Raw genomic sequence first — 23,880 nt, 5'->3', positions numbered from 1 at the left:
TTTCTTCTTGCCTTCAAAATATTGAAATTACTTACAGCTTTAAGGGTAAGATCACACTGGAAAACAAGTGTCCGGAGTTGTGCTAAAATTTCTCTTTTGGTATTTTCTAGATCATTTCTTCTTTCTTCAACATTTGTCACACAAACTTTGTAAAGTTCATTTGCTTCTTCTACCTTCACAAATATCACAGAAAAAAAAAATAACACTAGAATTTATATTTTAAACAAATATTTACTATAGTAAAGGTAAGTTGAAATAACTGAAAATTCTGAAATCTTCTGTTTTCAAAATAATACTTCTAAAGTTAATCTGTTCTGGTCAGTGATTCAAAGGCACTTGATTTTAATGGACAGCCATGTACAATTTATAATTAGTACACTGTCTATAAAATATTTGCTTCTATTTGAAATAGCATTTTATATTTATATTTACTATATTCCATATAATCTTACAGAATTTGTTCGTAAAATTACATTTCATCAATAATACAAAGCTTTTGCCTATCCTTGCTATCAGGTGCCTGAATTAGTACACATACACACACACACTTGCCTAAAAGGTGAACTTTCTTGTCAAGTAAAATAAACTACTGCCTTCTCTAAGACATTCTTTCACAAACTCCAAAATTCAGGTCTCAGCATAGTGGTTCTCAAAATGTGGATCCTCACCAACAGCATCAGCACGACCTGAGAGCCTGTTAAAAAATGTTGACCTACTGAATGAGAAACTCTGGGGGATGGGCTTAGCCATGTTTTAACACGCCTTTCCAGGCAGTCTTGGCAGACGCAGAACTTTGACACCAAACTCCTGGCAGATTACCGCTAATTCAACTTGCAAATAAAAAAGAAAAAGATTGTTACTTTTTGGAGAGCCTCCTCTTCCAACCTTCGCTTTTTCTCTAGTTGCTTGTTGAGATTTTTTGCTAATCCGCCACTTGAAGACAGATGCTCCTCTTCTGCACGAAACATGGAAGACTTCGCTTTCTCATATTCATCTTGACGTTGCATGCATAATAATTTTGCCTTTTTGAGAGCATTCTCTGCTTCAAGCTACACCGAAAAGAGTATTAAACACAGAATATGAAAGAAATCCTACTGAACAAGCGTCTTTGGCATATTCAGCAAGATAGTTAAGACAATATTTTAGAAAAATGAGAGCAAGGAAGGTCAGTATATACTGCAGATTATTTTAAATGTTCACAAACAGGTACATGAAACTCCATTTTAATACTAACCATTTTATTTTGCTCCTGTTTCCAAAGCTCTTTTATTTCTTTCCTTTGTTTTTCCATTTCATTTTTCCTCCCAAGTAGAGGCTGTGAAAGGTATTTAAAATGGAAAAAGAGAAAAGCAATTTTCTAATGGCATGCCATTGCTTAAAAATAAAAGTGCATTATACATATAAATTAATCTTTACCTGCACAAATTTGTTAGCCTGGAGAGCTGCAATTGTTTGTTGTAAAAGGTGACTGCTTTCTATATCATTAAGAAGAGCATTAGTAAACAGAGACTGCAGTGGCATGAACTCCTAAAATTTAAAATTGAAAAGTAAATTTTACAATAGAAATGGCACTACAATTCCAAACACATCACTACCCTTCTTCAAAAAGGGAAACTAAGTTTAGACCTTTGCCCCCAGAAAAATAACTAGTCAAAAACATGACTATGAGAAAAATATAGAAGAAAATTAATTATAATTAATCATAAAACTGGTTAGCAAAAGTAGTAGCTATCAAGACAATCAGTATTTGTATAAAATTGTAAATTTCTGGCTGGGAATAGTGACTCATGCCTATAATCCCAATACTCTGGGAGGCCAAGGTGGGTGGATTACTTGAGCTCAGGAGTTTGAGACCAGCCTAGGCAACATGGTGAAACCCCATCTCTACAAAAACATGCAAAAATTAGCCAGGGCATGGTGGGCACCTATAGACCCAGGTCATCAGGAGGCTGCGGTGGGAGGATCGCTTGAGCCTCAGGGGACAGAGGCTGCAGTAAGCCAAGATCACGCCACTGCACTCCAGCCTGGGTTACAGAGTGAGACCCTGTCTTAAGACGAAAAAAAAAGCATATTTCCTAGATTTTTTCATAATGGACATCCATCTAAACTTAAAATAATTTTGTCAATAAAAAGATCAGCATTTAAGTGCTTTCCTATATTAACTGAAATATTCTGATTTTGCAAATTATTGGGAGTTCATGAGTAGTTTCTTATTATAGAACCCCCGAAGTTCACAGAACACTTACCTGAATTCCAATGTTAGTTCTAGTTGCCTCTGCCAATTTGACCATATTTCTAGTGGACTCCAATTCTGAAAAGTTCAAAGAGGGTATCAGAAGGTAAAATCAATTTATTTTTCCCCCTGTATACTCTAAAATTACTTTTAGTAATTCCACAATTAAGAAGTGATCACAAATACTAGTGTGTATCAAGATATAATACAGCAATACTTCTTTCTTCCTTTTTTTTTTTTAAAAAAGAGACATGGTCTCACTACGTTGCCTAGGCTGGTCTCGAACTCCCAGGCTCAAGTGATCTTCCAGGCTCAAGTGATCTTCCAGCCTCAGCCTCAGGAATAGCTGGGATTACAGGCATAAGCCACCATGTACATCTCTTAATGCAGCACTTCCTAATTGTGAGTGCTCATCAGAATCAACTGGGAAACTCTTTCAGAATATATTTGCCTCCATTTCACCTCTCTGAAGGATAGGACCTAGGCTTGTGTACTGACCCTCTACAAGACTATTCAGGTGATTCTGATTAGCATTCTCTATTATAAGCAAATAATACAGTAGAAAGAGCATACGCTTTGGGTAGATTCTATATTCTTCCAGTTATGCTATATGACTTTAAGCAAATCTGCTATATGACCTTAGGAAATCTCCTGTCTTGTCTCTCTCAGCTGTAATATAGGAAAAACAATTCTTGTCTTGCCTACTTCTCAGAGTTTTTGTAAGAAGTAAATAAGATAATGACTATGAAAACATTTTGATAACTGTAAAACACTGGGGAAATATTAGCTATTAAAATGTTTCTTCTCTGTTTCCATTGCCTTCTACTCATACATCTATTGTTGCTATTATCTCCTGACCATATTATCTGACTGCATTTCTTTTTACCCACTAGAGTATGACTTCTTTGAAGGCAGAGACAGTATTCTATTTGTCTTTGTGTCCCTAGGTCTAGTAGTTGGTCCACAGTAAATACTCAATAATTCCATCTAGTGTAAGAAGAGTTTTTTCTGGATAATGGTTTTATTCATTATAATGAAACAGGTACTAATTTGGAATTCTATTACTCATAATCTGTAAAAAATGAGTTAGAAACAACTTAATTATTATACTCTAAATCAGATGCTTTAAAAGGCAACTCACCCAAGTTAAGCTTTTTTTCAACCCATGAAACTATATTCTTAGTATATTTTGACCAAGTTTTAGCATATGACAACGCCAGCTCGATAGAGTCAGTGTTCTTTAACAGCACGTTGTCTAGTTCTAAAGGGGAAAAATTTCCTGAAAACAAAAATATCAAGGTAAGTATATGTTAAATGTGATCACATCATAACTCCAAACAAAGAAGCACTGAGATCCTAAGATACTAGTCAATAAAAAGTGGTTTTTAAAAAAAATACAAGTGACAAATTTACAATTAAAAGGCCAGAGTTTAAACTTAAAATGGTTTCAAACTATAATGTATTTTTATCTTAAAATATATTTCTATTATTCATCAAGTTAAAAGCTTTACACAATTCTTGATCAGTCTATATCTCATATTATCTATCTACTCTAGCAGGTTATTTCCCTTAAGCTTTATATGTAAAACTTTGTATATCATTTTGCATTAAAAATGAATACACTAGGTTACTAAGCAAGAAGAGATTAATCCAGGACATTCATAGAAAGTAACTACAAGAAGTTTGTGAAAAGTTATAAACACCTTGAGCATTACCTTTTTCACTGGATGAGTCCACTGATTCCACAGAAACATTTTCAAACGACTTACAACATGGAAAAAGATAAATTTAAAATTAGAGAAGAACACAAATTTTTGCTTCAGAATTTTTTTGCCCCAATTTGTTACTCTGACATAATTCCTGCTAAAGAATTTCAAGTATTTAAAACTTAAAGGCCTTAGAAGTCTGTTTAAGTGCCAGAACACTTCATAAGAATTTCATAGCTTTTTACAACAGGAGTTCCCAAGATCCAAGAATGAACAACCTCACTGTTGTTACTAACAGCATTAGTTAACATTAATGAATCCATTCAAAACTTTAAATTTTGCAGATAACAAAAATATTAGTCAAGAAGTTAGAGAAGCAATGCAAACATATTGCTATCTAAACAAAAGACACAGATCTGCCTCTTCCAGTCATCTTTTATCATTTTACTATATGATAAGCATGTCTCTGAAAGCCTATTACATAGCTTAGCACAAAACTTTCTATGATGATGGAAGTGTTTTATATCTGTACTGTCCAATAAAGTAGCTAATAGCTCCATGTAGCTATTTGAACATTTAATAAGTGGCTAGTGTGACTAGGAGGTGGAAGTGAATTTTTAATTTTATTTAACTATTATAATTAAATTTAAAGAACTACATGTGACTCGTGCTACTTTATTGCATTGTGCTGGAAAACATCATTTACCAAAATTTTGAGATCTTAAATTTAATCGATTTAAATTGGGCAATACAGGGTATACAGGGATTCAATGCAAAACTGATCGAGGAGACCTGGGTCTGAAGTCCAGCTCCATTATTACCTGTATGACACTGGGCTACATATTTTAAGTTCACTAACTTTGTAAGTCCTTCTGTAAAAGAGGGATAAGAACACTACTTTCAAAAGACTGTTTTAAGAATTAAGATGATGTAGGCCTAGCGCAAGGCATGGTACACAGTAACCACTATTAAACATATTGCAACAGGCCAGGTGTGGTGGCTCATACCTGTAATCCCAGAACTTTGGGAGGCTGAGGCGGACGGATCACCTGAGGTCAGGAGCTTGAGGCCAGCCTGGCCAACATGGAGAAACCCCATCTCTACTAAAATACAAAAATTAGCCAGGTGTGGTAGCACATGTCTGTGGTCCCAGCTACTTGGGAGGCTGCGGCATAAGAAGTGTTTGAAATTAGAAGATGGAGGTTGCAGTGAGCCGAGATCACACCACTGCACTCCAGCCCAGGTGAAGGAGTTCTCACTCTGTCTCAAAAAATATATATATATTTAATATTATATATGTATAATATATAGTTGCAATATATATATTCAAATGAGGCAAATATATATATATATAGAGAGAAGGAGCAACTTTTATTTATTTATTTATTTATTTTTGAGACAGAGTCTCACTCTGTCACCCAGGCTGGAGTGCAGCGCCACGATCTTGGCTCACTGCAACCTCCGCCTTCTGGGTTCAAGTGATTCTCGTGCCTCAGCCTCCCAAATAGCTGGGACTACAGATGCACATCACCCTTCCTGGCTAATATTTGTATTTTTAGTAGAGACTGGGTTTCGCCACGTTGGCCAGGCTGGTCTCGAACTCCTGGCCTCAGGTGATCCGCCCACTTCGCCCTCCCAAAGTACGAGATTACAGGTATGAGCCACTATGCCCTATTATTTTTAAAGGGTATTTTTCAAAACCGTTGATCAAAGTAATTTTATTATTAGGATTATATATCATCACAGCTTTTTTATTCCAATCTCTAAAACAAATTAAAACCTTCAAAAAAAAGTACAAAAGAAAAAAAAGAAAAAAGTATTTTTTCCTGTTAAGAATTAGTATAATATGTATGCACAATAGAGGTACAGAAACAGGAAATATGATTCACACCTAAAATTTAAATTGTTCAGTGTCTTGCCACACAGATAAAATGTGTAATCTTCTGAAGTAGTAGCAACAGTTTGAAAAGATAAAATTTAGGAATAATCATGAATAATAGCAAAATATTTAAACATCTTACAACTTTTCATCATTCTCCTCCATTTGTCAATAGATGGCTTCAGTAACAGTCATAATTTTTGGTAATATTGTAATACATATAACAAATGCCTTAAATAGTCATTTTTATTTTATATAATTTTAAGAAGGACCTGAAGTTTTTATAATAATATAAGTCCCTGGCACGTTTCCAAATATTTGATTTTTGTTTTTGTTTTTGTTTCTTTGTGTTTTTTTAGAGACAGAGTCGCACTGGCTAGAGAGGAATGACACAATCACAGCTCACTGCAGCCTTGAACTCCTGGGCTCAAGTGAATCCCCCCTCTCAGCTTCCCTTTCAAGTAGCTGGGACTACACAGACTTGTGCCACCACATCTGGCTAATTTTTTGTAGGGACAGGGCCTCAATCATGTTAACCAGGCTGGTCCTGAACTCCTGTCCTCAAGTGATCCTCCCACCATGACCTCTTAAAGTGCTGGGACTATAGGTGTGTGCCACCACACCTGGCTAATTTTTTGTAGGAACAGGGTCTCAATCATGTTAACCAGGATGGTCTTGAACTCCTAGCTTCAAGTGATCCTCCCATCTTGGCCTCTTAATGTGCTGGGACTATAGGCATGAGTCACTATACCTGGTCCCAAATATCTGTTGAAATCCTTTTTGGATTTGATCATCCTTAACAGAAAATGATCAACATAGGTCCCTGATGCAGTTTTTTAATGTATTTTGTTTGCATTCAGCAAAAAAGTTTAGTCAATTAAAAACATTACTACCATAAACTTTAAAGAAATATTATCCATACATTCCTTATATTCTGTTATTTCATAGCAATTTTTCTTTTTTTTTTTTTGGAGACAGAGTCTCACTCTGTCACCTAGGCTGGAGTGCAGTGGTGTGATCTCGGCTCACTGCAACCTCCGCCTCCCAGGTTCAAGCAATTCTCCTGCCTCAGCCTCCTGAGTAGCTGGGATTACAGGTGCCCACCACCATGCCCAGCTAATTTTTGTATTATTAGTAGAGACGGGGTTTCACCATGTTGGCCAGGCTGGTCTCAAACTCCTGACTTCAGACAATCCGCCCACCTCGGCCTCCCAAAGTGCTGGGATTACAGGTATGAGCCACCACCCCCGGCCTAAGATTAGGCAATAGTTGAAACATGAAGTTAAAAACATTAAAGACTTTGCTTTCACACAAACTTAGCTTACCTTAGTTTCTCGAGAAACAGGAAGTCGCAATAATGAATCATTGCCTACATCTCCCATAAGGAAGTTTGTAAGGCTATCCAGGGAGGTTAAAAAAAGAAAGACAAGTCATTATACTTCTTTGTGACAGGGTTTACATTCAACATGTTATCTAAAATAATTTTTTAAAAATAAGAACCTTAGAAATAAACCCCTAGGAATCTGTTCACATAAACCACAGTCACTTGCAAATGGATGCTGCTTCTAAATAGCTATAAAAATATCTTCGAATATAGTAATAAGGCCATACAGAAGGTAGTTTTTCCAAAGTTGTGATATTTAATACCATTTAATACTTCATTTCCCATGTATGTTACTGGATAATGCAACATACTCTCACTAAGACACCTAGGACTAGTTGCTTTAAATGACAGTTCTCTACTTACATATTTCCAAAGGTAAATGCCAAAGTTTCAATAGAAGAAAACACTTCCTGGAAGAGATCGTTTTTGTTTTCTTCATTAACTTCTGTGAAGTTCACAGCTGTAAGGAAAAGTTGGTTACAATAAGGAAAAACATACTTTAAACTAGATTTATACAGAATCATTTAATCCTTTAAAACTTCATCATTAGTTCAAGAAGCATTAGAAGATTCAGAAATTGAAAAGCCTAACATACAAAATTGACATGATGTTCAAATTCTTCATTATGAAATTCATATAAAAGAATCAGCTTGCATAAAAGCAGTTAGCATTCCAAACTGACTACTCCATGGATTACATAATTTGACACATCTAAAAACTGACTCAATGTGAAATCCATCAGTGCTGGAGTCACAGAGTCCATGTTACACCACACCTCTCAATTATTAACACTGTTCTGTGCTATTTTCTCTTCCTTACTGCTTTCTGGCATTTTAAAAAACAGCTAAACACACTGTAGCTCACTGAAGGCAATATGAGGTACATTTTTTAGTATGAATTACCAATAACTAAAGTCATATATATATACATATACATATACATATATTTGACACAGCATAAAACCTGTAACAAAGCACATCACATTAAAAAAAAACACCCAGTGATTTGGAAAATTAAAATTCCTATTTACTTATAGCCTTATTTCTTATAACAGGCTCTTGGGCTCTCAGGTCCATGTTAATTGACATACAGCTAGCTGCATTTTGTTTACAATAGAGATATTCTAATATTTTGCATTTTGTTAAAGCAAATTATGAAACAAACTGAAAAAGATTTCTTATTTTAACTTCTGTATACACTCTTGTTAAAAGCCCAAACACGGTTTACCAAGACAAAGTCTGAAAGTGGAATTGGTAATTTTTTTAAAGTAACTGTTGCTACTTGGGCTGGGTATAAAGAGTAACTGGTTCCCTATATGACCCCTCCCTAATATTCTCACCAATAAAGGGAAGGAAGAGAAATCTTTTGAAGAAGTCACTCTATTTTAAAACAGAGTTGTCTTTAATCTTGGCTGCACATTAGAATTACCTGGGGAGTTTTATTAATAAAAACAAAGTCTGGGTCCCACTAATCAAAGATTCAGATTTCATAGGTATGTGGTGAAGAATATCTTTTGTTGCAAGCTCTCTCATGTGATTCTAATACACAATGAGAGTTGGAAAGCAAGAATTCCTAGGCAGGAGTGAATTAAACTTCAAGCCTATAAATCCCATGAAATTGCAACCAAAATTTTATATGCATAAGCCTCTGTAGATTGGCAGGTGGGAGGCTAAGATCCATAACCTTCATCAGATTCTTCTAAATATCACTGATACAAACAAAAAGAAAAAGTTACCATTGCGAATATGGTTCTTAAATAATGGGCATTTAAAAAATATTCTCAGACTTCTGCTCTGACCAAGACGGAGAAACAGATTATACTTCTACCTGAAACAACTAAAAGACACTCAAATAAAATATAAGAAATAGGCTGGGTGTGGTGGCTCATGCCTGTAATCCCGGGGCTTTGGGAGGCCAAGGCAGGAGGATCACTTGTGGCCAACAGTTCAAGACTGCAGTTAGTTATAACTGCACCACTGCACTCCAGCCTGACAGAGCAAAACTCTGTTTCTTATTTAAAAAAAAAAAAAAAGATTTCTATACAAAGGACATTACCAGGGATAAAAAGAGTCATTTATAATTATGAAAGAGTCGATTCATCAAAAGGACATAACAGCCAGGTGCAGTGGCTCATGCCTGTAATCCCAGCACTTTGGGAGGCCGAGGTGGGCAGATTGTCTGAGCTCAGAAGTTCAAGAGCAGCCTGGGCAACATGGCGAAACCCCATCTCTACTAAAAATACAAAAAATTAGCCAGGCAATGGTGACGCGTGCCTGTAATCCCAGCTACTGGGAAGGTTGAGGCATGAGAATCACTTGAACCCAGGAGGCAGAGGTTGCAGTAAGCTGAAATCATACCACTGCACTCCAGCCTGGGCGACAGAGCAAGGCTCTGGCTCCAAAAAAAAAAAAAAAGGACATAACAATTCCATATATTTATGTACGTAATAAACAGAGCTTTAAAATACTGAAAAACTGCAACAAAAACACATAAATTCACAGTTGTAACTGGTGATTTCAATAACCCTTCGCAATAACTGACAGAACGTGTAGATGGAAAATAAGTAAGCATAGGGAAGATGAGAACAACACTATCTACCACCTTGACAAGACATTTATATGACACCCTACCTGACAAAGCAAAACACATGTTCTTTTCAAATGCACACTGAATATCGTTACCAAGATAGACTATATTATGGGCCATAAAACAAGTCTTGATGAGTTTAAAAGGATTCAAATGAGGCAAAATATTTTTGTGACAACATGAAATTAAATCAGAAACAACAGAAGGAGCTCTGGAAAATCTCCAAATATTTAGAAACTAAATAACACACTTTTATTTTTTTATTTTTAAATTTTATTATTATTATACTTTAAGTTTTAGGGTGCATATGCACAACGTGCATGTTTGTCACATACATATACATGTGACAAGTTGGTGTGCTGCACCCATTAACTGTCATTTAGCATTAGGTATATCTCCTAATGCTATCCCTCCCTCCTCCCCCCACCCCACAACAGTCCCCAGTGTGTGATGTTCCCCTTCCTGTGTCCATGTGAATAACACACTTTTAAATAACCCAGGTGTCAAAGAAGAAAAAAGGAATCTAAAAAGTATTCTGACCCAGCACTTTGGGAGACCGAGGCGGGAGGATCACCTGAGGTCAGGAGTTTGAGACCAGCCTGGTCAACATGGCAAAACCCCGTCTCTACTAAAAGTACAAAAATTAGCTGGGGTTTAGTGACGCACTCCTGTAATCAATCCCACCTACTCAGGAGGCTGAGGCAGGAGACTGCAGTGGGCTGAGATCTCACCACTGCACACTAGCCTGGGTGACAGAGCGAGACTCCATCTCAAAAAATTTAAAAAAGGGATTTTGCAGAATAAAAATGAAAAAACAACATATCAAGATTTGTGAAAGGGGGGACCAAGAGATACAGGTAGAATGATGACAATTTCACAGGAGTATGATGCATGTCAGAATTTTCAAATTGCACCATTGTTTATTATACAATCGTACCTCAATAAAGCTGTTTATAAAAATACATTGTAGACTTTAAATAGTAATTTATAATATAATACCATCAAAAATGTAAATCCTATTTGTATTTCCTAACTTTAAGCTGTTAAAAAAGTTTATAACCCTATCCAAAATTGTATAATTATTCTTACTTTCTTGTATTTTTTTAATCAAACTAAACATGACTGGGAGATTAAAAAATAATAATTGTAACAACTGTTGAGTAGTGAAAAGAACAATTATTGAATCAATTCAACATTTGAACCATCTTATCTTCATCCCTACCTGAGCGAAGTTATAGCCATCTAATGAAAATTCCTATTCCTAATGCCTTGGCCTGACTTCAAAACAGCCCTATATTTCTAATATCTAATATAATTCTCTTTTTTGCTCCTGCTCAGTGTTTCAAAGAAAAGTCTTTGGCTCCTTTCCACTAATAAATATACCTACTCTTTCCTACATTCTCCAAAACCTTATACCAACTTTACTCCTCCTTCACAGCTTCATTATCTCCTATTCAATTGACATTTTTCTTATGTTACTAACACACTCAAATCTTTCCTATGTGAAAAAAATGTTCATTTTGCCATATTTCTCCTTAAAGCTACCATTCAAACCATTTACATACTGAACAGAATTCTACAAATAGGTCATGCCATGGCCTATATTGCCTTCCTTCCCAAGTTAACCTTAAATTCAAGATTTGGCTTTTCACCCACTTTAACGGTTATCAGAGGCTGGAAAACTTTTTCTTTTCTTGTTTTCTGAGACAGAGTCTCGCTCTGTCGCCCAGGCTGGAGTACAGTGGCGCGATCTCGGCTCACTGCAAGCTCCGCCTCCCGGGTTCCCGCCATTCTACTGCCTCAGCCACCCGAGTAGCTGGGACTACTGGCGCCCGCCACCAGGCCCGGCCAATTTTTTTTGCATTTTTTAGTAGAGACGGGGTTTCACCGTGTTAGCAAGGATGGTCTTGATCTCCTGACCTCGTGATCTGCCCGCCTCGGCCTGCCAAAGTGCTGGGATTACAGGCGTGAGCCACCGCGCCCGGCCTGGAAAACTTTTTCTATAAAGGACCAGGTAGTAAATATTTTACACTTTTCAGGCCAGTCAATTCTGTTGAAAGGGGCCATAGATGATACATAAATGAATAAGACTGTGTTCCAATAAACCTTTATTTACAAAAACAGGCAGCTGGCCAGATTTGGCCCACCAGCCTGTGTGCCAACGCCTGGTAAAGTGGATGGGTTCCGAAGTCAGTCTGCCTAAGTTAAATCCTAACTGTCTCTCTTACAATGTTACATAACTTCACCCCTCTGTAACTCAGTTTCCTCATTTATAAACTGGGGATAATTACGTACTTCGAGAACTGTTGTGAAGATTAAATGAACTTAGAACAGAGCCTGTTACATAGAAGATGTTCAAAAATGTTAGCTATTATTATCATATAACACAAAACACTGTCAACAATAACCTATCAGTCAAAATTAGATGTCTTTTTTCTTCTAAGTCTTCAAGCTACTAAACCTTTTTGCAAGTTTCAACAACACTACCACTTAATATGTATGTTGGACAAGCTTCTCTCTATGCCTCAGTTTCCATATCTGCAAAATGAGAGGTGATATAACAGTAATATATACTGATAAAAGGCTTTGGAGTTTCAGCCCTGAGTTCAAATCTGGTCTCTACTACTTGGTGTGTTAGTCTGGACACATTACCTAACTTCAATTTCCTCATAAGCAAAACAGCATATTATTGAGAGGAATGACTGAGAAAACAAATGTGAAGCACCCAGAGTACAGTGCTTGAATTCAGTAAACACAAGCTCTGTTCCTCTGTTCAATATCTATCTGTACACAATCTGTAGTTCATAGAGCTTTCTCCACTTAGCCTCTATAGCTCTCATCTTGGCTTTCTTTATATACACTATCCCTACAGAATCTCATCCACTTCCATACCTTTGAGGGAACAAATTCCTAAACTACCTGTCTAGTTTTAACCTCCGAGCTCCAGATTCGCATTTCTAATAGGCTGATATATTTCTTCTACTTTCCACCTGCTATTTTCCATACAATCCTTAGCTCATTAGCTTCACTTTCAAAAATGCCTCTAAAATATTTTTTCTTCCTTTCCATCCCCATTGCCATTGATTTAATTCAAAAGCCCACGTTTTACCTCTAGTCTGAACTATTTAACAACCTAACTGGTGTCTCTGTCTCCACTCCATCCCCTCTATTAATAGTCCTTCAAAAGCTCATTAAAATGTTGCTTAAGGTTTAAATAATTGCCTCCCTTGGGTTCCCTATTAAATCCCAATACCAAGTCCTAAGACACGTTTAGTATCCCTTCAAGAAATCACCTGAATAGCTTTCATTCATACAACCTATTAGAGCAGCAACTTTCAAATGTTTTTGACCACAACCTTGGGAAAAAATACATATTGCATCATGACTGAGTATTCTATACACACATAATCAGCTATATAACACCTATAAAATTTCTGACACATTCTTAGGTTTTATATAATGAGTGTTGCTTCTGATTTTTCTTTTCTATTCTCTTTCATTTTTTAAAAATGCTGGTCACAATCCACTAACTTGATGTCATGAGTCAGAGCCCATAGTTCAAAAACCATTCAATTAAAAGATGCAATGGAAGAAAAGCATGAAAAGGAAAAAAAAAGAAAAAAGAAAATAATAAAATACATAGGGAAAAAAACCAAAAAAGCTACAAGACCTACCTAATGAAAACTTTCAGTTGCTTCTGAGGAACGTAAAAGACAACTTCAAGAAACAAAGTACATATTATATTCTTGGATAGAAATACTAAATATGTATATTTTCCTTAATTTAATCTATAAATTTAACTCAAATCATCAAAAAAAAAAAAAAACCAAAAAAAAAAAACACACAAAAAACCAGTAGATATTTTTTAGAACCAAACAGCCAATTCAAAAATCTTCATGGAAAAAATAAAATTCTGAACAAGCTATCCCTACCAGATACTAAAATGCCATAAAAACTATAATAAAAACAGTGTGGCCTGGGCATACAACTAAACAAATCAGTGGAACAGAATTAAGGTCCATAAATAGATATATGTGAGAATGTAGTGTATTTATGATAAAGGTGACATCTCAAATTAGTGGCGAAAAGATAAATTACCTGATAAATTTACTAGACACTTAGATACTTTACAATGTTTCTGAAGACTTAAATTCAACAAATGAAACCATGAAACATCAGAAGAAAAAACATTCAAGAATTCTATTATAATCTCAGAGCAGAGAAGCCTTTCCTAATACTCAAAACCCAGAAACCATAAAAAAGACTGAAAAATGTTAATGCAAAAATAAACGACAAAAAATCAAGTAAAAAAATTTTTTCAACATTAATCAAAGACTAAAGGCTAATTTTACTTATACAGAGTTTCTGCAAATCAATACTAAAAGGAGACCTACCAGCAAAAGAAAAGCAGATAAAAGGTCAATTAACATAAAAGGATGTAAAAACGGTATTGAAACAAATGAAAAGATATTCAACTGTACTCAAAATGAGGGAAATGCAAATCAAACCTAGACTGATACCACTTTTCACTATCATACTGGATAACAGAGCTTTGTAACCAGTTCTGTTGGCAAAGGTGCAGGAAATCAGCCTCTTCAGCACTGCTATCAGAAGGGCAGAACCTATACTGAAGGCATCTGGTAATACCAAAAAATATAAACACACATGCTTGCTGATTCAGCAATTATTCATCTAGGAATTTGCATGACTATTTATTGAAGCACTGTTTGTAATAGGAAAAAAACTGGAAATGATCCAAACATCTATTAGTAGTTAACTGATTAAATAAATTATAGTACATCAATATAAGGGATTACCATACAGCTTTGAAGAAACAATAACAAAAGAATGAGGAAACCCTTTATGTGCAGGTAACTCACGACAATGAGCAAGGAGCAGAACGCTACCATCTGTGCAAAAAGGAGGTTAAAAAAGAGAACACATCCGTGTATTTGCTTGTATATGTGTATCTCTGAAAAAACACACAAGAGACCAATAAAGGTTGTTACTTATCTAGGTAAAGGAATGAGTGACTAATAGTCAAAAGCAACAAAGAAACTTCATCATCGTTCAATACCCTTTTATACCATTTGGATTCTGTGTGAACTGCCTATTAATAAAATTAAGTTTTCAAAACAAATACAAGGCTTCTACAATCTTGGAGGCATAATTAAGACTTATTTTTCTTTTTTGTTTACCAATTTTTAAATATAGGGTAAAATGCAGAACATAAAAAACCTAAATTAAGGGTTATTTTCATTTATATTAGAAATAAGATTGACCAAAATAACTGAAAATAATGAAAACAAATAGTACATAATAAATTACTGAGTTCTGAAGATACCTTTATCTCCTTTAAAAATAGGCTATATCTCTCTTACCATATTGCAAATATTTTGTCAGACTGAATTTCCTGCTTGGAAACATGAGAACACACAGGAAATACAAATCACTATTAGAATGAATGGGAAAAAAACTAAAGATTTTCCTTTTAAAGTTATTAAAAGGTAAACTCCACATTTAAAATAAAAAATATGGGTAAAGATTCCAATTTCTCACTTCTTATACAGAGGAAGCAGGCACCCTTCATGCATTCAAACCTGTGGTAATACAAGTAAGATTACACATCCCTGATTCTAAAGTTATTCTGTATTTTTTTTCTATTGTTTGGTAGATTTGACAAAATGCATTTCATACTTAAGGTCTCCAAAGTAAGTCATATACCTAGGTCACTGCTGTATTTTAAACATAGTCAGAGTTAAAATTAAATGATGGGGCCGGGAGCGGTGGCTCATGCCTGTAATCCCAGCACTTTGGAAGGCTGAGGCAGGCAGATCACTTGAGGTCATGAGTTTGAGACTTGTCTGGCCAAAATGGTAAAATCTCATCTCTACTAAAAATACAAAAATTAGGTGGGTGTGGTGGCACATACCTGTAATCCTAGCTACTTGGGAGGCAGAGGCAGGAGAATTGCTTGAACCCAGGAGGCTGAGGCTGCAGTGAGCCGAGATCATGCCACTGCACTCCAGCCTGTGTGACAGAGACACCGTCTCAAAAAAAAAAAAAAAACACTCGATGATGGACTAGGTGTGGTGGCTCATGCCTGTAATCCCAGCATTTTAGAGGCCAAGGTGGGAGGATTGCTTGAGGCCAGGAGTTCAGGATCAGCCTAGGCAACAAAGCAAGACCCTGTCCCTATGAAAAATTTTAGAAATTTAAAAATCAGCTGGGAGAGTGACAGCTCACATCTGTAGCCCCAGCTACTTGAGACACTGAGGTGGGAGGATTGCTTGCGTTCAGGAGTTTAAGATTACAGTGAGCTATGAACATGCTACTGCACTGCAGCCTGGGCAACAGAGTGAGACCCTATCTCTTAAAAAAAAAACAAAAAACAAAAAAACTGAAACCTCAAATAATATAAAGGATCTCCATACTCCAGACAGCTTTCTGTCCCAGAAACTTTTCCTTTCTGAAATAGCTACTACTGTACATTTATAGGTTTTAAAGCACTTAGACTGGCTGGCACTGAACAGATACTCAAAATGGTTTCTACTTACCCTCTGCCTTTCCAGGTTTTGAAAACTAAATTACCATTAAATGAAACCATTAATTAAGTTGATTTGACCTCAATTTTTCAAGTTGCTGAATATTTTTCAATTGGGGTATCAATTATATTTTTAAATGGCCTCAGAAGTGAGAGTTGGGGCAGGGAAAGAGGTTTTATTATAAACCATATAAACTTAACACAAAGAAAACACAATATTTAAAGTGTTCTAGTCTCATAGAGTTCTACCGAAACAGAGGAAGTTTCCCAACAACAAAATAATCTTCCCCTTTTAAATGTCATCCAGCACAAAAGTAAAACGGTAACAATAATCCCAAGTATAAAGATAGTAATAGTGGAAAATAATATTCAGAAGATTGCTTTTCCTCAAAGACAAAAAGATCTTCAAGGTATCTGAGAGAGCACTCTCTTCAAGTTTGTTTCTGGAATGTGGACACCAACTATACACAGGCGCACTCCTTCCCCAGGACATCCTGACTGCACACAATAGCTACTGACAACAATTGAACTAGGTCGCTATTTCCAAGCATGGAAATTTTACTATCTATAGACACAAATTTCCCTATCTAAGTAAAGTTAAATGGTACTTGTAAACAATCTATTTAGAAACAAATTTGGTTACTAAGCACATTTTTAAAAGTCAGGACAGAAGAAGCTATCCATGTTTCCCATTTAAAAATCATCTACATTTTTTTCAGTGTTTGAAATACAGAAAAAAGGAAACCACACAAACATGATAAATCTATGTCAAAAAGTGCTGGTAGGGGTGGTTTCCTTAAGTATATGAACTATATTTTGTAGACAAGGTTTTTATTTTCTTTTCCTGCTTCATCCCTTAACACATGCCCTTTAGCCTCTCCAAGTATGATCCTGTTCACCAATCTCATCATGTTCTTCTCACCCAGAGTTCTTGTATCACAGCCCCATCCCCACCAAGCCGAGCCCAGTTAATGCCTACTTGACCTTTGCGACTCAGGACCGGCAATCCCTTTCCCCAAAGAAGAGTTTCCTTTCCTCATTCAGCCTAGAGTGAGTTCCTCACTCTGTGCTCCCATGGTGCCTAGGCGTACTTCTATCACAGAATTGATCACAGGATTGCTGTTACCTTGTCTGTCTCTGATTGCTACATCACTGCTCCCTAAAGGTCACTTTCTGTAGTTTTATTACTTTGAATCCATTTACCTTATCGGTAGCATTTAACACTGATTATCACTTCTTAAAACCCTGCACTTTTAAAATTCCATGTCACCTCCTTGCAGGTCCATCTCCCTACCTGTTAGGTGTTTCTCCAATTCCTCTGTATCTTCTCTCTGTCCCATGGTTCTCACATCAGTCCTCTACTTACTCTGCAGACTCAGCTGATGTCATCCTTTTCCATTACCTATACATCAACAATTCCCAAGTCCACATCTTCAACACCGAACTTCTCCATAACCACTAACATTCAACCTGTGTCGTTCTGTCAAACTGACATCCATTCCTTCTTATATAACAAATCGCATTCTACCACTACCACACCCCAGCTTCTGCTCATTTAAGCCCTCAGCTTCAACCCTCATCTAGCCCATTATTCCTAACAATCTCCTAATTAATTTCCCTGCCTCCTGTCTCATTTCTTCTCAAATACTCACTTCGCTCTCAATCCTTCTTTTATATACTGCAACCCAGAATAATTCACAACTTTGAGTGGCAAGTCATTTCATCAGAGGATAATGGTCCAATTCTTCATGCTAAGTTTTAGCACATATATGCTATAGATACACACACACCCATACATATATGATAAACTTATTTTACAATTTTAATTTCATTTTCACATTTTAGATAAGGTCCCAATTAAGCCTTCTTTTTCTCCATTTGATTCCCTCTTTTAAGTAGTCACTGCATATTACCACTCTCCAACATCAATTTGTCCTCACCTAACAAAGACTTCTTGTACACCAATCACCTCGAAAGAGCATGCACTCATTCATAAAAAACTCAAATTTTAAACATCGGTTGTTTGGTTAAAGTTAAGTCTTTTTGAAGTATTCACTGCCAAATAAAGTTAGTTTTTAAAAGGAAGAAAGCTTTAGGTGTGACTTGGAATATTTCAATATCAAAGTATATATAACTCCTTATTAACATATATCACACAAATGCAATGAGAGGAATTGGCTATATATTCACTATAGACCAAAATATATCACTTGGCTCCCTTTTGCCCACAGCAACCCACTTTTACTATATCTTCCTTACCTTTCACTTTTGCAGTGAGCATTTCTGCAGCATTTTGAAGATCAACAGAATTGAGGTTCTGATGTTTATTCATTATAGACTTTAAAACACGGAGCAGTTCCTCTAGACGTATATGAATAACTTCTTTAAAACAGTCTTTAAAAAGAAAAAAAAATTATTTCCAGAGCAAAGTTCCACAAATCTAAACTACAAAACGTCATCTGAAGCACATTTCAAGTAGAAGCATTGGTTACACAATTTTTGCCTACTATACATTCATTTCTATCTTCACTGCTGCAATTATATACAATTTAAAAAGCCTTCAGAAAATCCTTAGTCATTTTAATTCATTAAGGATTTCAAAGGCTCTCACAGTTATGGTCAATTTAAGTACTTCATTTTTCAGTTTTCTCAGTCTTAATATGTGCTCCAGACTTCCCTTGAGCCAACTTTACAAGGTAAGTTTTTCTTGCCTTATAGTTTTACTATCATATATTTTTTAACATATCCAGTAACTCTTAGGCATATAAAGATCATCATTTAACCTATACATTTTTAAAATTATGATATAATTTACCTATGATAAAATGTACAGACCTTTAATGAGTTTTTGTGCTTTTTAGAAAAACTGAATTAGTTGTCAATGATGAAAAATTGAAGGATCATTACACATATTCTAGATTTTGCCTACTCCTGAAAAATCAAAATCTTTTACACTCAGGGCCACATTCCTCCTTGGCCACAGTAGCTAGAACAGAGCAGTGCTGCTCTCTTAGATAGATGAGTTTCTTCTCAGTGCTCATTCATTTTCTCCCAGCCTACTCCACTCATTTACATCATCCTAGGTCAGAGCGATGCAGTTTTATTACACCTTAAATAAGATGACTATACAATTTATCATTCAAACCAAAATACTTTTGCTAGTGGAAAGCGGGATGCTACTCACAGTCATGCTAGCACAACAATCACATTCTAGGATCTTCATCCCAAGTAAATCAGAAAGTATAATCACCCTACCTTTAAAACCCCTGAAGTAATCCTCAAAAGTCTGACAAGACAACCATTTTAAGTACAGTACTCTTATATAATCTTCCTTTCTGTAAACTTACACAGCATTGGTGTTTAATAAGAGTTAATATCTATTAAGCACTTACTATGTGCTAGGCACTATTAAAAACAAAAGGATATTATTTCATTCAATGTGATACTGAATACTGTGATGGGTCATACTCATTTAGTATGACCCATGTATGTATATACACATATTTCTGTATGCAGTCATCTATATTATTTATATAAGTATATATTTTTATACATATGTATATATTTTATACACATTTCTGTATGACTACATATAGAAATATTTGTGTATATACTTAAATATATATACATACATATGTACATATATACATAAAAATGTATGTGCACATATGTATATATGTATATATATTCATGAAAATGTACACATATGCATGTCTATATAAATATCCATATGTAAAAATATACATACATATATATATATTTCTTTGCTTTGTTAGCTGAGAGGGCCTAAAAGAAATGACACTCAGCAGCAACAAGCACACCTAGTATCTAGATCTTGGTTTCTAATACTATTCTCCAATGAAAGTAATCAGGTCTCCTTAGAGAAATAGTTGACTCTAGGACTGGGGCAGAAATCTTCAAGATAAGTAACAAGCATCTTGTAATGCCAGAAAGGAAGGAAGAACTTTAAAAAAAAAAAAAACTAAAACAAACAACAAAAAACACCCCACAGTGAGGAGGGCATGTCAAAGGTGCACAGGAACCAACTGAAAGTTTCCAATGGCCAAAGCTGGAACGATGTGAGCAAAAAATAAAGTAGTATTGGATTATAACCTAAAGTATATAACAAATGTCCATGAGTCCATACTGACATAAATGATTGAATACATTAGTAAACAGGGGAAAAGAAACAAATCTCTTGTATAAAAGAACTGTAAAAAATGTGTGCAAATACTTTGCTCTCAAGAAGGTGAAACATAACTCTCTTACATATGACCTATGCAGGCTAACTTCTTCCAAAGAGTGTAGTATGGAAAGGAGGACAAAAAGAATAACTTGACAGTGGAGAAACTTGACAAACACTACTGAAGACAGGTGACCAAGGTCAACATCAACATTGACAAATCACATTCAAGGTAAATATCCTTGCTATAAAGTGATGAAAACAACACTTTACATCTGTAATCTTCCTCCCAATATCCCATAACCCCGGTCTAATGAGGAGAAAAACATCAGGCAAATTCTAATCAAGCGCCATCCTGCAGAATACCTAATCAGTATTCCTTAAAATAAAAATGAGGAAAGTTTGAGAAGCTTACAGCCAAGGAAGACCTAAGGAGAAAAAACTAAATGTAATACGATAGGATCCTGGAAAATAATAAAGAATATTAGAGGAAATCTATGGAAATCTGAATATAGACACTAGTTAATAATAATGCATCATTTTATTACTGGTTATCAAACACTGGCTCACTAACTCTAAGAGATATAAGATGTTAATACAGTGTATAGGACTATATGGGAACTTTGTATTATTATCTCAATTTTTCTGTAAATCTAAAACTGTTCTAAAAAATAAAAGTCTATTTTTAAAATGAAATACAAGTAGGTAAAAGATTTTAGGAATTTTATGTGCTGTTGAAATTTTCCCCATAAACATATTTTTTTTTTTTTTTTTTTGAGACACAGTCTTGCTCTGTCGCCCAGGCTGGAGTGCAGTGGCGCGATCTCCCCTCACTGCAAGCTCCGCCTCCTGGGTTCATGCCATTCTCCTGCCTCAGCCTCCCGAGTAGCTGGGACTACAGGCGCCCGCCACCACACCCAGCTAATTTTTTTGTATTTTTAGTAGAGACGGGGTTTCACTGTGTTAGCCAGGATGGTCTTGATCTCCTGACCTCGTGATCCATCCGCCTCGGCCTCCCAAAGTGCTGGGATTACAGGCGTGAGCCACTGCCCCTGGCCTATTTTATCTTTTTTATAACTGGTAATGTTAGTTTGGTAGGTTTACTTAGTTGAGGCAATACAGTATAGTGTTGAAAAGCATAGTCTCTGAAACCAGACTACCTGACTTTGAATTCTAACTCCATGGCTGAGAAACCTTGGGTGAGTTACTTAGCCCCTCTGTGCCTCAGTTTCCTCACCTATAAAAAAAAAAGATAAGGTAGCTAGTTCACAGGGTTGTTCGGTTAAATGAATTAAAACACATAACGCACTTAGAACAGTGGCTGGAACACAGTAGGACTTCATAAATGTTTGCAGCTATTTTTAGTTGGTGCAAAAGTAATTAATTGCGGATTTGGCCACTAAAAAAAACTATATATATACACATACACATATTTACATATATATGTATGTATATAGCCAAAACCTCAATTACTTTTGCACCAACATAATACTTTATGCACTAGTAGAATAGGTTAATGATATAGGTTAGCTCTGAAATTAAATCTAGTAGATATGAAATAAAGGAAACTTCTGGGAAAATAATATAATTTGAATAGGTGTAAAAAAATTATAAAACCTTCCTTTTTTTTTTTCTTTTTGAGTTGGAGTCTTGCTCTGTCGCCTGGGCTAGAATGCCACGGTGCAATCTCAGCTCAGTGCAACCTCTGCCTCCCGGGTTCAAGCAATTCTTCTGCCTCAGCCTCCCAAGTAGCTAGGATTACAGGTGCTCGCCACCACACCCGGCTGATTTTTTTTGTATTTAGTAGAGACGAGGTTTCACTATGTTGGTCAGGCTGGTCTCAAACTCCTGACCTCAGGTGATCCACCGGCCTTGGCCTCCCAAAGTGCTGGGATTACAGGTGTGAGCCACCATGCCTGGCTTATAAAACCTTCCTGACGTGCTATTTTTTCCCCAGTTTTGTACAGCCAGATCTCTTATTTGGCACATACATAACTAAATAAAGTTGGTATATGCTAGTACTTCTGCTGACTTAACCAAAACCAAGGTGGAGTGATTATCATCACAGAGAGTTACACTGCCCTCTTTTTGAAACCTAATAAATGTTAGTCTTAGAAAAGAAAGTTATTTCTATTCCCTATTCTAATGTTTTACAATAAAATCTTCAGGTATTAATATACTTAGGAAACATTAAATCTCAGGCCAAAAGAGCTTGATTTTCAGAATGCCAACGACAACCATCAATATTCAAAATTAGTGTTGGGCAAAAACTACAAAATACTAATGGCCTAAATGCCTACACAAACCAAAGTAATACTGTGGTCTTCTCAGAGTCAAGGAAATTAAACATGCAGAAATCCATATATTTCTAAAATTATTAAATGCTTTTCAATTTTCTCAGTTTTAATTTCTAATAGATAGAACTCACATAAAAAACTCTTTGGGGTCCTCAGTAATTTTTTTAACAGTGTAAAAAGGTCCTGGGAGTCCCTGCTATAGTTTTTCTTAAGAATCACTATATCCAATCTGTCCCTGGATTTCAAGAAAAATAAAAGAAAAAAAAATCACTGCAACTGCAAAACACTCCAATAACTGGTGGCAGCACAAACGGTCTACGAACTTGCAATTCCTTTTTTTCCTACAAGGTAGCCCTAATAAACAGATCTTGAAGTTGTCCCCAACTAACATACTGAAAAAATAGCATCAGAATTATTTTCGTAAGAAGTTTCAGAAGCTCCTTAAGTTACACTATGAAGAATTCCAATTCCTGAAATTAAATACACTGCTGAAGCCCACAAATCAATAGAAATGAACATGATGACTAAATAAAGAAAAAGGTAATCACAAAGGTTCATAAACTTTCCTATATATTTGGGCAGAAGGGTAAACTACTAGGTCATGAGCATGTCCTAATAATATTTCAGTTGGAACTTCATAAATTAGCAAGCCCTCAACTAGCTGCGTCATAAATGGTTTAAAGAAAATTCCATTTTTACCAAAACTGAAGAAAGTTAAGTGGCTGCTTGATGCAGTAAAAAACAATAGATTTAGATAGAGAAACCTGGGTTCCAACCCTTGATCAACTACTTCCTTGAAATGAACACATACAAAACTCTTAGTTTCTCTGATCTCAGATTCATCCTCAGTAAAAACACAATTGATAATACCTGTTTTACCTACCTTTTAAGGTTGTTGTGAATATCAAATAAGTAGAAATAAAGCTACTTTATAGTCTTAATATACATAAATGGCAATTATTACTAGTAATTCTGTAAGCCATTCAAACTACCTTTGAAAACAGATTTGCCTCACAATCATGTTCAATAACAAATACATTTATAGCTAGATCCCACAATATTTTGACT

The 23,880-nt window shown here is 35.7% G+C and overlaps 1 protein-coding gene across 7 annotated transcripts in view; it reads right to left on the bottom strand.

Moving 5' to 3' along the window:
- The window catches only part of ARHGAP29 (Rho GTPase activating protein 29), a 97,141-nt gene that overhangs the window by 50,679 nt on the left and 22,582 nt on the right, over positions 1-23,880 (bottom strand). For 6 of the 7 annotated variants that reach the window (XM_054668034.2, XM_009425690.5, XM_054668031.2 and 3 more), the window contains exons 3-12: positions 18,592-18,726; positions 7,566-7,662; positions 7,144-7,216; positions 3,949-3,997; positions 3,375-3,512; positions 2,247-2,311; positions 1,417-1,527; positions 1,235-1,315; positions 861-1,049; positions 36-173 (exon numbers count right to left, since the gene is read on the bottom strand). In XM_054668034.2, coding sequence (XP_054524009.1) covers positions 36-173; positions 861-1,049; positions 1,235-1,315; positions 1,417-1,527; positions 2,247-2,311; positions 3,375-3,512; positions 3,949-3,997; positions 7,144-7,216; positions 7,566-7,662; positions 18,592-18,726 — 1,076 coding nt within the window. Of the gene's footprint in view, positions 1-35; positions 174-860; positions 1,050-1,234; positions 1,316-1,416; positions 1,528-2,246; positions 2,312-3,374; positions 3,513-3,948; positions 3,998-7,143; positions 7,217-7,565; positions 7,663-17,626; positions 17,735-18,591; positions 18,727-23,880 lie in introns of all 7 variants that reach the window. The other variant, XM_063799477.1, reaches the window with a different exon arrangement.

Source organism: Pan troglodytes, chromosome 1 (assembly GCF_028858775.2).
Source record: "Pan troglodytes isolate AG18354 chromosome 1, NHGRI_mPanTro3-v2.0_pri, whole genome shotgun sequence".
NCBI lineage: Eukaryota > Metazoa > Chordata > Mammalia > Primates > Hominidae > Pan > Pan troglodytes.
Note: the sequence above shows the minus strand (reverse complement) of the source record. Positions and strands in the feature narration are given on the sequence as shown.